Source organism: Akebia trifoliata, chromosome 3, assembly GCF_017979445.1.
Source record: "Akebia trifoliata isolate Shusen 1 chromosome 3, ASM1797944v1, whole genome shotgun sequence".
In the NCBI taxonomy this organism is placed as follows: Eukaryota; Viridiplantae; Streptophyta; class Magnoliopsida; order Ranunculales; family Lardizabalaceae; genus Akebia; species Akebia trifoliata.
This window is the reverse complement of record NC_141377.1, coordinates 6,526,797-6,541,268: the sequence shown is the minus strand read 5'-3', so window position 1 is coordinate 6,541,268 and position 14,472 is coordinate 6,526,797. Positions and strand designations below refer to the sequence as shown.

The window sequence follows — 14,472 nt, the reverse complement described above, 5'->3', positions numbered from 1 at the left end:
TAACAAGAGAAATAAAATACAATAACAAAAGTTGATACAATCAATCTAGACTTGAGAAAGCTAACACTGCCAACGTTACAATGGACCAGCTATTTACTACATCAAATCAAAGCAAGTGTGATGTAAATAATAAAAACAGACTAAAAATCCACTAATATCCCCTAACACCTGAAATAAAAATTCCTTGGTTACACTACATTCCAAATGTTAATACACACAAGACATCAGAGATTTCTCTCTTAATAGAAGAATCGACAAGCTGATGAAGTTGACTGCCAATGCACCAAAAATACAGTGATATTGGCTCATGTTGTGAAGAAGTTCCACAGCTTCTTCCCTACAGAAGCTTCACCGGGATGTTCAGACTCCTCCCCATCATCATCTTCATCTTCCCCATATTCATCCTCCTCACCACAATCTTCGCTCACAAATTCACCTTCATCAACATACTCTCCAGTACCTTCTGTTGCCCCATTTACCTCCTCACTCAACACCATATTTTCAACCAACTTTGTTGCATCGGCATTGTCACCATCATTCATTGTCGCTGCTTCAAACTGTGAAGGAGAAAAATAAGATACCCAAAGTTAGATTTAGGACATAAAATGAATCGGATTTTATCTGAAATCCGAGTGACCAAATCTAAATGTAGCGGGTTTGGACTCTTGGAGTAGAGCCGAATAAAAAATGGGTCAAATCCGGATCAGGATTTAGTGAAAGCAAAATGGTTCAGATATGATTTTAGCTAATAAGATCCGAGTTGGATTTGGATCTGGATCCAAATAAAAATTAGGATATGGATATATACTCAGATCTAGTCTGAAAACGACCCATTTTAAGCCCTAACCACAATAGTGAATAGTCAACTAAACTGCTGCTGAGAAATAGTAACTAAAGCTGCTCTGAGAGAGGGGTCATTACCGTGACCACCCTATCTGACGAGAACTCATGCACCTCCACAATGCTTTTTAACGTTGTCACCTGCACCATTTGTGTGCTTTTGCCATTGTCACTAGCAACCTCAAGAGAAGGTGCAATGCCTGTTTCGGATTTAGAAGCATCTTCCCCTATTGCAATACCACGATCAGCTTCTTTCACCTTACCTTTGGTCAGCTTGGATGAGGCTTGGGCTGTTGAAGCAGTTTGCACACTGTTCACCATTTAAAAACAACTTTAGATGTCTGATTAATTGCTTATATAAAGGCATAAGAATGGTTTCCAAGCAGGGCAATTGCATGGCTTGGAATGGTGGGGTATCTTCTCTATAATACTCGGTTCATGCACACATTCGTTATGACCCTTCAAAAGATATTGAAACACCTCCTGGAAAGCCTGAAGAGCAGGAATTACACCTACCAGGTAAATTCCTAATCACCCATCACAGAAAACCTGATAGAGAATCAATGCAACTAATGATCCCCAAAAAAGGTTTATTAAGAGAGCTGCTATTGGCACCCCAAGTTGTATTTATTACATCGCAATTAAAAATAAAGAAAATAAGCGAATGATTGATAATAAGTAAAAGTTGGGGTGTCAATTGAAGCTCTATTTTTCGGGGGCGTTTAGGATTTTATTTCTATCAGCCTAATCATACTTGTAAACAACTACAGAACTTGTTGAATAAGTGTTATAATGTTTTGTAATGTTGAGTCTAAAGATTACAATTTGAACCAGACCTTTGTAATGTTTGAAGTGTGCGTTTTAATCTTCAATAGGGTGGTGATGAATATTTAAATAACCTGGGGTGTAATAAATAAACATTCGGGTGCCAATAGCAGCTCTCTTTATTAATCAGATGATTGGAATGGCTCATTCAGATAAATTCAGGAGCCATGGCCCTTTCAAGAGGTGCTATGAACGACGAGTACAAACCACCAATTGGTGTGTAGATCCCAAAGTCATCCACAATGATGGGTTGCTACACCCCTACTAGTCAAAATAAATGTGAGAACTTACGTTTTAGGTCGCCGAAGATTGTATCGTTTTTCTCCAGGAGTTTGCAATCCCGGATCAACAGTTTGCCGCCTCTTCCTGCGCCCTCCTGTTGTAATACTACTAGAACGGGCTTCATTTTCATCAACATCCGGCTCACTCGTGGAATGATCAAGGTGCCGCTTTTGCCCGACAGTTTCAGTTCCTTTATCCGCAAGACTAAAATTTCCTCGACTTTCCTCATTTATATGGTTGGGATCTTCACCGTTTCCATTTGGCTGACTACCCTCTTTTTGGTCTGAGGTTTCCCCAAGTATAACCTTGGACTCTTTAACAACCGCCTTCATAGTGCGTGTTCTCCTAACTCCCGGATTGCGTTTCTTGCGAGGTTTACCCTGGCCATTCATCAGCTCTGAATGCTGAGAATCTTCTCGAACTTCTTGTTCACCAAAAGATAGAATGGGTTCCCCTTCAACCTCATTGTTGTTATTATTCGATTGGATCCTCTGGACATCGAAAGAATCATTTGGTATCCCAGCGGATGGTTGTGGTACATTATTGGTGAAACCCAATCCTTGTGATGCTTCTCTGTTAACTTGCACGACAGATGGAGGTGTCTCCTCAACAGCGTCCCTAGTCCTCTTAATCGGGGACAAGTTTATTATCTTTGACGTACATTTGCGAAGCCAAGACATGCGCCCACCTGACATACCAGAACCTGAACCAGTTTCCAGAGGAGAGATTTCAGTATTTGGCCTCTCAGAAATCAAATTATCTCCCACAAGCCTTGGCAGAGGAACTTCTGAATCCTCCATTTCTTGTAAAGATTGGAGATCAGATAGAATGAACTCACTAATTACTTCTCCACAATTGTAACAATTCTTGTGCTTCTGAGCAAAATTTTTAAATTGTTCTCGTTGATCCTTGAGCTTCTTAATAAGGTTATCCAGCTTGTCAATGTCTTTCCTCATGTCAAGTTGTTGTTCTTCAAGATGCTGTTTGTCTGTTGAAACCTTCTGTTTTTCTTGTTCAATTTTAAGCCTTTCAAGCTTCATTTCTTCCATTTCCCTTCCAGCTACGTCCCTCAAGTAATTGATATTAGAAAGATCTCTCTCCATCTGCTCATTAAATGCCCTCTCTCTTTCATGCAGTTGTTTCTCCATTTCCTCACGCTTACTCTGCATATCAGCCTCAAGTTCCCTTTTCCGCAACTCAAAGTCCCGAGCCATATCGTCGTGTTCACTTTGGGTTTTTTCAGCTATCACCGATCGTTCATGCTCCATAATGGCTTCAAATGATTCCTTCTGCAATCTGAGACCTTCCAACTCCCTCTGAACGTAATCTTGAGTTGTCAGCTTCTCGTTCTTCAATTTTTCCTCCTCAGAGTGTTTCAGTTTCTCAAAACTTTCCTTCTCCTTACTAACCTGTTTTAACTCTTTAGTGATCTCGACTCTTTTCTCATCCAACACTTCCCACTCCCTCTCAAAGTTCTCTCTGTCCTGCTTCAGTTCTTCATGTTCCTTCAAAAGCAATTCTTGCTGAAGTTTGCACTTCTCTATCTCCTGTTTCAGTTCCGATTTCAGGCGGAGATGTTCTCTCCTCTCTTCTTCAGTTACTTTGAGATTTTCTCCCTCTTCACGTAACCGCAGTTGTCCCTCTTCAATGTCGGCCCTTTTCTTTTCAAGGTCCGCAATGAGAACCTGCAAGTTTTCTTTATCAGCAAGAATCTGTTTCTTCTCCTCCTCCAAGTTCTTCTCCTCACTTTTGATAGACCTCTCCCTCTCTCTAAAAGCTTTCAATTTTAATTCAAGGTCTTTCTCCTTCTCCTTAGACTTCTCTGTTCTCTTTTCTAAAGCCTGCTCAAGTTTGCTGATCTTTTCCTCTTTGTGGTTGATCTCAATTTCCTTCTGCTCTACTGCAATGACCTTGCTTTTCAGCTCCTCATCGAGAGATTTTCTCTTATGGTCCATTTCAAGCTCAAACTCACGTTTTTTTGAATCCAAGATGGCATTGTGCTCGTCAAGAAGCTTCTGAATCCCCACCTGAAATAACTCAATGCATAAGAAAACCTTAAATTTATTTTTTATTTTTTAAAAGAAATCTTTTACTAATCATTAATTACGATAACTCAAAATCTGACACAATGAACCATCTTTTCTGTCTACCTTTGGCTCTTTAGAAACATCAAAACAATAAATTGTAGCCTTGAACCAAACTATTCAAAATAACCAAAGCATAATGATGATAATATCCTAATTCGGTTGTTAGAGCCTTGACCTGAAGAATCGACAACATTTGATCTCATTGTTTCTGATATCAGTTCTTTTATAAATAATGGTCATGATTTTAACACACTTTAGTTATTAACTTAAAGTGAGCCAAAACCTAAAAATGAACCAGATCTAGGAACATGTTCAATTAAGCAAGTCATTCCAGCCTTCACAATATACGTCACCAAGTAGAACAAAGGTATCATCCAGATACGATTCGATAACATATGTTTGACGATAACTCAACCTCATGATCCATGTTTTCCAAGTCACAAGTTGATAAGCCACACAACACAATAGCAGAAACATAAAGAAATACCCCATGAGGTTTGAGAAAGCCAAACCACAATAACCCAAAAACGAAAGCATATTTATTATAGTATCTTCCTCAATTTCAAGTGTAATGGAGCATTCTATCCACACAAAAAAAAACATGCGCACCCTTTCTCTATCATTGAGTTTTTCTTCTAATGCAAGTAGTGCCCTCTCTTTCATCTCGAGGTCCTTTTTCACAGTGTCAGCTTCCTGGAATAAAAAGAGAAAAGAAAAGATTTAAATATAAAACCATTTAAGGAATGAAAAATATAAGCAACAGCTCAGACAGAAGAGAAACTTGCCCCTTCTTTCCCAGCTAGATTCGCCAGTCTGGTGTTTATATCATCTTCTTTCTTTTTCAAAGTTGAGTTTGTTATCTCAATCTTCTTTTGTGCCTCTTCCAGGTCCATCTCTTTCTGCTTAACACACTTATCATTCTCATTCGCCCTTTCTTCTCTCTGATTGAGGATTCTCCGACCTTCAATTAGCCTCTCTTCTCTCTCCTGCAGCATTCTCTCCCATTCTCGCAATTCTTCTCTTTGTTTAGATAAAGCCATTTCATGCACACCTCGCCTGAATAATGTAACAAATTTTGAAATTTAAAAGGGAAAATGCTACTCAAGAGAATTTTGTAAGGAACAAGAAAGCAACTGAGAGAAATAAAGTTGAGATATGATTAAGGGTATTTTAGTAATACGGCCATGTTAAATTAGTGATATTAGGTTTACCCCCTTGCCAAATGCAAGATTAGGTTTACCCCCCTTGACCGTAAGTCAGCATTGCATTTTCCTGATGATTTAACAGTGAAATTTTGATTTTTTCCAAATTTTGATGTTGTAATTTAAGTATTTGAAAAGCATCTTTAAATTTCACCGTTAAATCATCAAGAAAACGCAACGTTGACTTACGGTCAAGGGGGCAAAACCTAATCTTGCATTTTGCAACAGGGTAAACCTAATATCACCAATTTAACAGGGGGTTGTACCCTATGAATAAATGAGCAGCCAAAGGTTTAGGGCATACTCTGCATTAAAAGACTGCCGTTCACTTCGAAGCAAACTTTCACGAGTCTCCACTTCTTTCAATTTCCTCTCCATCTCCGAACTCTTACGGCTTGCTTCAGCAAGCTTGGCATCAGCAGCATGCAGCTTAGCTTCTACCTCCAAAGATTTCTCTTCAATGCCAACAACCAAAGCATGAGCTTCAGCCATTTTTGCATCAGATGTATATTTGATTTCAGCAGATTCTGCTCGCATCTCATGCAACGCCTTCTCAAGCTGCAGGAATAAACATTCTGAGGATATGAATACCTACTCAAGTAGCAAATTTATATTCATAATAAACAAGAGTTCATACATAGAATAAAAGAACCTCCACATATAGAAGTCAACAGAGACTAGCAATGCAGAACACCATCAACCTGAATATCTATTTTGCTCTTATACTCCACTAGAAGGTGGCATGTGCAAACACACATGTATCTGAAGGGTTTATCTGTAATTTAAAATTTATTTAAAAAGTGGTTTTGAAGATTATGGATATTTTTGTAATTATGAAAACTAACCAGCAATTGCAATTTTCTAAGTTTTTTACCAAAATGACCCTGATTATATTAAAATGTTAAAATGGGGACATTTTTGGAATCCAACTTTTGGTGTCGAACCACTTCTACTCCGCCTTCTCTTCTTATAATAGTAAAGACGAGTAGTAATAATGAAACCAAAGAAGAATTAAATATTTAAGAGACAAAAGCTGTAAATGGATCAGATAAACAAGTAACAAAACAATCAAGTAAGCAGGCTACTTTAGTCGGATCTGGATTTTATGGACGATGGATATTTCTAAACCAAGATAAAAAAATATCAAAGGACTAAGTGATTAGAAATTCACCAATTGAGAATAAACAACACTGAATTTTAAGGGCCTAACTCCCCATTTGCACTCCTGCTTAGATGGGCGTATGTCGGTTTCATGTTAGACAACTCAACCATAAAATAAATGGTCCAAATCTTGAAGACCATCCTCACAAAATTTCAATCCGTTCTAACATACTTAACCACATTAAAAGTTGACTTGAATTTGGAGAATATGGACTGTTAATGTAAGAAAGTTTTTAACATACCATGCTGAGAATGACTCCATGCATGGTTGGACATCTAAAATGTAATCCATATCGACCCCACAGGAAAGAGTAAAATGGGGAGCAAGTATAGAATACCTCTGATATAGGACATATCAATGAGAAGGGATTTTTAAGATTTACATCGATATCACAGTGGTAGTCAAATACCACATATAGGGATGCATCTCCGGCAGGGTGGTGTGGTTGGAGGCCAACCCAATCTAAGAACTCAGGTCAGAGAGAGAGAGAGAGAGCTCCTTTCTTACTGGTGGTTGTATCCAGCTAAAAATTCAAAGATGATAAAAAATTCTATTTATGCTAGTTATTGCATTCATATTAAAAAATCCAAAAGTGATCAATGCATGTTTAATATAAGAAAAAGAAAATACAGTACCACCACTCATGCTCTATGTGCCAAAAAAATAAAAAGATTTTCTTACTCGCCACCCATCAAACAATTGATCTTCACCATGTAAACTTCTTATCTAAGTTCAGAGATCATCAAGAGCTCTTCTCCAGTGAATCAATGTTGATGCCAGATTATGGTGGACAACAACACTGAGACACCAATAGAATAAGAGAACAAGATAGGAAATAGAAGGGAGAGAGAGGGAGAGCGATGAGAGAAAAGTTGATATGAAAAGTTAATTCAAGATATATCCGGCATGTATAATACAACAAATGTCAGGTTCAACTTGGGTGGATTGCCCAATGCTTCCAACCCAACCTAGGATCAGACTTTGATATACAAATCCAAGTCCAAAAAATTTCAACCCAAGCCCGAACAAGTAAACCCAACGAGCTCGGGTTGAGCCCAACAAAGTTGCAACTCTAACCTCAAATCTGACTGTAGTCCAAGCAAAATGAATCTCCCATTGCTGAAATGCCCTCCTACGATACTAGACTACCAGAGCATTGGATTCTACTCTGTCAAACTGCCCTATCAGGGATTAGTTCTACAATGCACCTTTCATTTCTCAATTTGGGCTTGGATTTACCATCTCGAGCCATGGGTCGAATTGGATTAGAGTTGAGAGATATAGAACCTGAGTTGCAATCTACACTGAAAAAACAATTATTTTTTTCAAATTTCTTGGGGAAGGTTTTTGACAGTACATTCTTCACCAAATAAAACTCAAAATGTAAGATATAAGCCGCAGGATTCAGACATGATGATATAGAAATTTTGGTATATCTCAACCAACCTACCAAAGGAGTGAAACATAAGCCTCGTTTTCAAAGTCCGGATCACAATAAATTTGAGATAATGGATATGGGATACAGGAAAATGAAAACTTAAACTATATGTCAAGGATGCAGTAAACTTAAGACTAATTTATCAAACTTTGTTAGAAAATGAAGTGCTTGTAACAAATTCATACTCATACTCCACAGAGTAATAAGAAATAAAGTAAGTTGAACACAAATCATAATTCATCATAGAAACCATAAACACTACAACATATAAACTTCGTGAAGAGATCATTTTATTCCCTAATTCCTGATCAAACAGCACAAAGGAAAGAATTGTCTAAGGTTAGAATTTTACATTATCTTCTTCTTTCTTTCAGTATAAAGCTTTTGAACTCATTGAGAAAAGAACCATGATAAATTTTAATCAATGAACCAACTAATCACATGTTCGACATAAGATAACAATATTAGAACCCAACACCAACATCCTCATTCATGCATAGAGAAGATTTGTGAAATGTTTCTACTTCCATGAAGAAAATAAAGGAGAAAAAAAAAATGCAGATACCGTACATCAGCCACACACTGCTTCTCCACCCCCAAGGTCTTCTTCAAATTATCCTCTCGCTTCTCCATTTCGGAAATTCTAACTCTGTGTGCAGTTTGTTCCCGATTGAGAATCTCTTGTGTTTCTGCTAATGTTTGTCTGAGCTCTTCATACTTAGCAGGCCACTCTTTCTTCTCAATGAGGAGAAGCCCCATATTATATTGGTATTCAAAAAGCTGTTCATCAAGTCAGTCAGACAAATAAGAAGAAAGCATTGTATGCAGTATGAAAAATGGAAACAAATCTACGAACAAGAAAAGGCTGCATTAAGTCCATGATCAACTAAACAAAAACAGATATAATACACTGAAGATCACATAGTCATTGAGTTACAATAAGAAAAAATGATAAAAATATTTAGATAATAATGTATTTCAAGAAAAACAAACAATGAAGTTGACCCATGCAACTACTGTACCTACTATAAAAAAATTTAAAATTTTCATTTACAATTGTAGATCATCAAGATTACTGTTACCTTGACATTTCCAATATCCAAAAATTTCAGTGTCTACATGCCAACACGACACTTCTAGGCATTTTCCATGCGTATGGTGGAATCAATTTCCCCATTTTTTTTCCTAAAGTAAATTAACATTAAGCGTTTGGTTAATGTACTCTAGTTAGATCGGTAGCTATCCAACTCAAAGTTTCCTTCATGTGCCAAAAATAACTAATTACCACCCATAATTATACGCCGTACCACATGCATGGACTTGATATTGGAAATTTTGCAGGGTATCATGTCGGACACCTTGGTGAATTGAAAGTTTGTTTGCAGTCCAACAAAGGTTGGGGGCCTAGGAATCAGACAAACTAATCAGGCTTTGTTGGGTAAGTGGCTGCGGAGATTTGGGTTGGAAAAGGATGGGCTGTGGAGAAAGATCATCAAGGCTAAGTATGGGGAAGAACCAAGGGGTTGTAGTGTTGAGAGAAAGAAACCCTTTGGAGTGGGGTGTGGAAAGGAATTCAAAAAATTGCTCCTCCGTTTGATAAGTTTATTATCAAGTTGGGTAGAGATGATAAGATTCTTTTTTGGCAAGACTGGTGGTGTGGCAACTCTCCTCTCCGAGTTAGTTTTCCTGGTCTTTACACTATGTCCACTAAGAAACGGATGCCTATTTCTTCCTTTATGTTGTGAATGGGCCAGTATGTGTCTTGGGATTTTTGTTTCAGAAGAAGCTCCAGTCTCATCCCTTATTAGCCTTTTACCTTCTCGTGACTCCCCTTTTCTTGTGGAGGATTCTTGGAACTGGGTGGGTATGTACTTTCAATGGCATATCCAATGTTAGATCTTTTTATTCGCTCTCTGGTGCTATCGAAGATGATCCTTTCCTTGTTGCCTCAGTTTGGCCTAAATTTCTTCCCTCTAAAATTGCTTTCTTCATGTGGCTAGTGGCTTCGAATAAGCTTCTAACCCATGACACCTTAGAACGATAGGTGTGGTTCTCGTAGAGTTTTGTTCTCTTTGCAAGTCCAATGGTGAGTCTATTAACCACCTCCTAATCCATTGTGCGATGGTTTGTCAGGTTTAGTATTTTATTTCCAATCTTTATTCAATTTCTCTTGGTGCGCCCCTCACTCGGTCTAAGCGTTATTTGATTCTTGGCGGTCCACTGCCTTTGTTGGAAGGTAGAGGATGTTTTCGAACTTTATTCCTCCTACTATCTGTTGGGGGTCGTGGAAAGAAATGGATGGGCGATCTTTGAAGGGAATGGGCAATCTATTAAGGAAATAAATTTTAGCATTGTGGGGTTGTTGTTTTACTGGTGTAAGTAATTCCAAGAGTTTGAAGACTTCTTGTTCAGATGGGAGTTGATCTGTAGCGGGTGTTTTTTGTTTGTTGGGGCTGGATTGTTTGTTGGTTGTGTTTTGTGTTATGTTTTTGTTCTCTTTTTCTTCACCTTTTTGTTCGTCCTTTAAGGACTCCATGTCCTTTTCAAATAAAATTTTGGTTATCAAAAATAAATAAAAAATTTGCCGGGCACCTTGAAAATTAGCAACCATGCTACTTGTCAAGCTAAAATTGATAATCCAAAATTAGCAACTTTAAGACACCACATAACGTCCATCTCGGAGTAATGAACACTTGTCAAAGATATTATAAACAATACTAGCCTCAGGATTTCTAAAAGAATAATCAGTACATGGCCATATTAAACATTAGACTCTTGGGCATCACCAGATATCATACCATGAATGTATTGTAAATATGCAATAGCATACAGGTAACAAGGAACAACCCAAAATCTGCAATAATTCCCAAAAGATTTAAATGGATACATATCTTCACCCACAAAACCACTTATCAATTTGCCCATGAAGTTAAAATATTAAAGTCATACAGATGTGACAAACATAGTCTCAAGAATGCCACCCCTTATAAAAGATGAGAAGATTCCTTGTCAAACATTCTTATGTCAGGTCCATATTTTTGAGCTAGCAACGCTTCACCTTGCATTCAAATCAGGGACACGTTCACAAATAGATATGGGACAATTTTGGTATGAAATGTTGAGACACAAGTTCAAACTCCCGGGCCAAGTGAAAGTAGTGGTGGTGGAGAGTACCACACTTACGCATAACACCATAGCTCAGATTTAAAAAATGAATCTTCAACCGCAATCTTTCCAAATATAACATGTGATTCTTTATTTCTTTGTTATTAATGAACCAATAACTGTCTCTTGTGCATGGTTTTAAAACTCATTTTGACGTCTCGTCTCGTCCATGAACGAGACCGAGTCATCTCAGACGAGTTTTCCAATATGTTTTGAGTCATCTCGGATGATTTTCCAATACGTTTGAGTCATCTCGGACGAGTTTTCCGATACGTTTGAGTCGTCTCATTCAACAATGAGACAAATGAACCATGGTTTTAAATCTCGTCCAATAAGTTTGACTTGTCTATCCGTCTAGTTGGTAGACGATACCAAGAGGTATCGAACGAGTCATCTTGATCTTGGACGAGATTTAAAGCCATGCTTGTGTCCCTTGAAAACTAGGCCTCTTTTTTAATTAAAATTGAGACATAAAGTCTTATCATGGACATGATAAACAGAATATACCAAAGTTTTTTTTTTTTAATCAGTCAATATACCAAAGTTTAAATCTTGATCAATACTGACTTATATCCAAATTGTATTGATTTTGAGAGCACCGATACAAATTGCTCAAACAAGTCATTAAGAACTTCATAAATACAACAACAAATCCTTGTCCCAAAGATTTGGGATCGGCTTTAACATATAAATCTAACAATAAGTTGGCTGAATCTTGCAAGAATTGAATAAGTCAGTACCAGTTCATATCAAATTATTCCTTAATTCCCCAGCTAGACACTTAAAACTAAGTTTCTAAAAACTCGAAAAAATTAAAACTTTACTAAACAAAATTACACAAATCAGCCGAGATTATCTCCATTTCACAGATACTTGCACAAGAATGATTCTTTCTTTTCTTTATCTAATAAAGTGGATATAACTAATATGAGAAAAACACTAAGACATCCAAATTTTAACAAAAATATAAGTGTAAAATTGAAATTAAAACCTCATTTTCGAGCTTCAAGACCCTCTCCAAGAGCGCAGCTCTGTCTTTCTTCTCCAACGAAGCTTCATCCAACAAACCCGCCTCCCTAAACTTCCTCCACACATCTGGGTCTCCACTCTCATCGATTTTCCCCCCATTTTCTTCTAACGAAGCCAAAGGAGGTGGCGGACCTTCAATTAAATCAACACTTTTTCCTTTTGAAACACTTCCATCAGCGTTTCTAGGGTTTGATCCACCAACGTTCTTCTGTGGTGTAAGAGACCAACCAGACCAAACCTTTCTCTGAGGCGTAAACATCACAGATTTCTCTCTTTACGAAATCGAAAGTTAAAGATCTCAGATTTAACCTTCATAAGCAAGAAATCAAAAGAATCGAAACCGAAATTCGCTCTATTTTGAAACCCTAGAATCCGTTAAAAACCCTAACTTACTCTGCAAGAAGGGTACGAAAGAAGAAGAAAAACCAGAAACTGTAGACGGACGTGAACGGAATTCAAAATTTACGGCGAATCTTTGCCCTGAAATCCGAAGAAAGAGAGAAACACACACACGCTCCCTCTCTCTCTCTTTCTCTCTCTCTTTCTCTCTTTACTGCGACCGCAGCCTCTTTTTCGCGTAATTTATTTTATTTATTGGCTCGACAGCATTGCTACCTTGCGCTTTTACTGAATTACCCTTACTTATTAAGTCGATTTCTATTTTATACCTTTTGGTAGAAGGGTATTTTGATCATTTCATTTGTTTTCTTTGCGGTTCATCACGTGGGGCATTTGAATTTTTTTTATCGTGACGATAATACCCCTTTGTGGTTTAGTGAATATTATAATATGCTCCTTGACCTCAATCTCTTATTAAAGACTTTTGTACAATGACGTAATTGCCCTCATTTACAACCTCTAGCTGAACCACTCTTCACCCGAAAATCGGTGATCTTAAACTATTTAGGGGCTGTTTGGAAAAGGAGAGTTCAGCCCCCAAAAGTTGAGTGTGAGAGTTAATTTTGAATGTATGTGTTTGGATGTCATCTGAGTTCAACACTTCAACTTCTATGTGTTCTCCCCCAAATTGCAAATAGAAAAAATATATCAAAAATATTTATCAACACAATATTGAGGTTTTGTTATGTGCCTAAAAATTATCCTCTTGTATCAAGATTTGGTGCATCTTGATATATTTTATTTTAATTGTTTTAGAGTTTCAATTAGTTAAGGAGTCTTATGTAATATGTATGTAACATGTGATTGTGTGATTACGTAACGTGTAAGGGTAGTTACGGATTATGTAGAAGTTATGGTTATGGGTAGTTAATTAAGGATAGGAGTGGTTCTTAAAAAAGTTGTTGTGTATCTATATATCTTAATTGGAATGAAAATGAAAGTCAAATTTCTAGAAAATTATAATTATTTAGGAGGTTGGTTGCCTTCGAAGTTATCTAATATCTATAAAATTGCTAAAAATAAAAAGGCATGTAACATTGGTATCAGAGCGAAAGATCTTATTATTGCTTAAGGAACAAGGAATTCTAAGCTCGATGAGGCAATTGCGTTGTTGAAGGGAACTACTGAAATCCATTGCGAAAATGTTGCAAGATTTGGTACAACAGATGGATGCCCCTTAGGGAATCTGATCGCACCATTCAAAGTTGAACATCACAATTAGATTTTCTACGGTTCAATAGAACCAACCCTACAGGTTGGTTGTATAGAGCAGAACAATTCTTTCTTCACCAACAAACCCTTGCTTTTCAAATGTTACTCATGAATTCCTTCCATATGGAAGGAAAGGTTCTTCAATGGTTCGGATGGATGGAAAGGTCAATAGCAATTCCCAGTTGGGAAGATTTTGCAAACGCTCTACTGACGAGGTCCGATCCATCCCCTTATGAGGATCCCACAACCTTATTATCAAAACTGTGTCAAACTGCTTCAATTGAGCACTATCAAACTTAGTTTGAAGAGTTAGCAAATATAATTGAAGGTCTTAATGAGTCTTTCATGGTAAGTTGTTTTGTGAGAGGAATGAAGGAAGAACTTTATTTGAGTGTTCAGATGTTGAAACCAACAACACTCACTGATGCAATCGGTCTCGCTTGCATGCAAGAAGAAAAAAATATTGGTTTAAGGGCGGTTGAACAACCTTACAAATGACACCAACACAAACATTCATTTAAGAAATATTAACAAACTATTAATGATTTCTTTCATACAACTCTCACTTATAGATATGAAAGAACGTAGAGACCGCTGGTTATGTTATAATTGCAATGAGAAATTCTCCCTAGACCATAAATGAAAAGTTCATAAACTTTTCCTTTTGGAGGGAAATTGGCCAAACGAAATAGGCGAAGACGATGGGCGATGATGAAAATGAAATTGAAAACGAAAGGGGAGGGAATACTTTCTAGATTTAAACCTTAAGGATAAAGTTTTTTATAAGGGGTAGAGAATTTTATGTGCCTAAAAATTATCCTCTTGTATTAC

General features: G+C 37.3%; 1 protein-coding gene across 1 annotated transcript; it reads right to left on the bottom strand.

Annotated features, from left to right (window-relative positions):
* Positions 1-12,587, bottom strand: LOC147405778 (nuclear matrix constituent protein 1-like). Its single transcript, XM_086433623.1, has 8 exons — positions 11,993-12,587; positions 8,407-8,616; positions 5,541-5,794; positions 4,816-5,090; positions 4,644-4,723; positions 1,957-3,974; positions 922-1,150; positions 1-557 (listed from the first exon to the last, which is right to left on the bottom strand). The coding sequence occupies exons 1-8, from the start codon at positions 12,287-12,289 to the stop codon at positions 306-308; spliced, it is 3,615 nt and encodes a 1,204-aa protein (XP_086289749.1). The 5' UTR covers positions 12,290-12,587; the 3' UTR covers positions 1-305.
* Positions 12,588-14,472: the final 1,885 nt, after the last annotated feature.

What these genes read in the sequence shown, in the direction of transcription:
- LOC147405778 (XM_086433623.1), bottom strand. Translation starts at nt 12,289, where the DNA reads ATGTTTACGCCTCAGAGAAAGGTTTGGTCTGGTTGGTCTCTTACACCA. An exon ending in AGAAGCAGTGTGTGGCTGAT is followed by an intron (nt 5,795 to 8,406) that starts GTACGGTATCTG and finishes TTATTCCTGCAG; the next exon opens with CTTGAGAAGGCGTTGCATGA. An exon ending in CGTCAGATAGGGTGGTCACG is followed by an intron (nt 558 to 921) that starts GTAATGACCCCT and finishes TCTCCTTCACAG; the next exon opens with TTTGAAGCAGCGACAATGAA.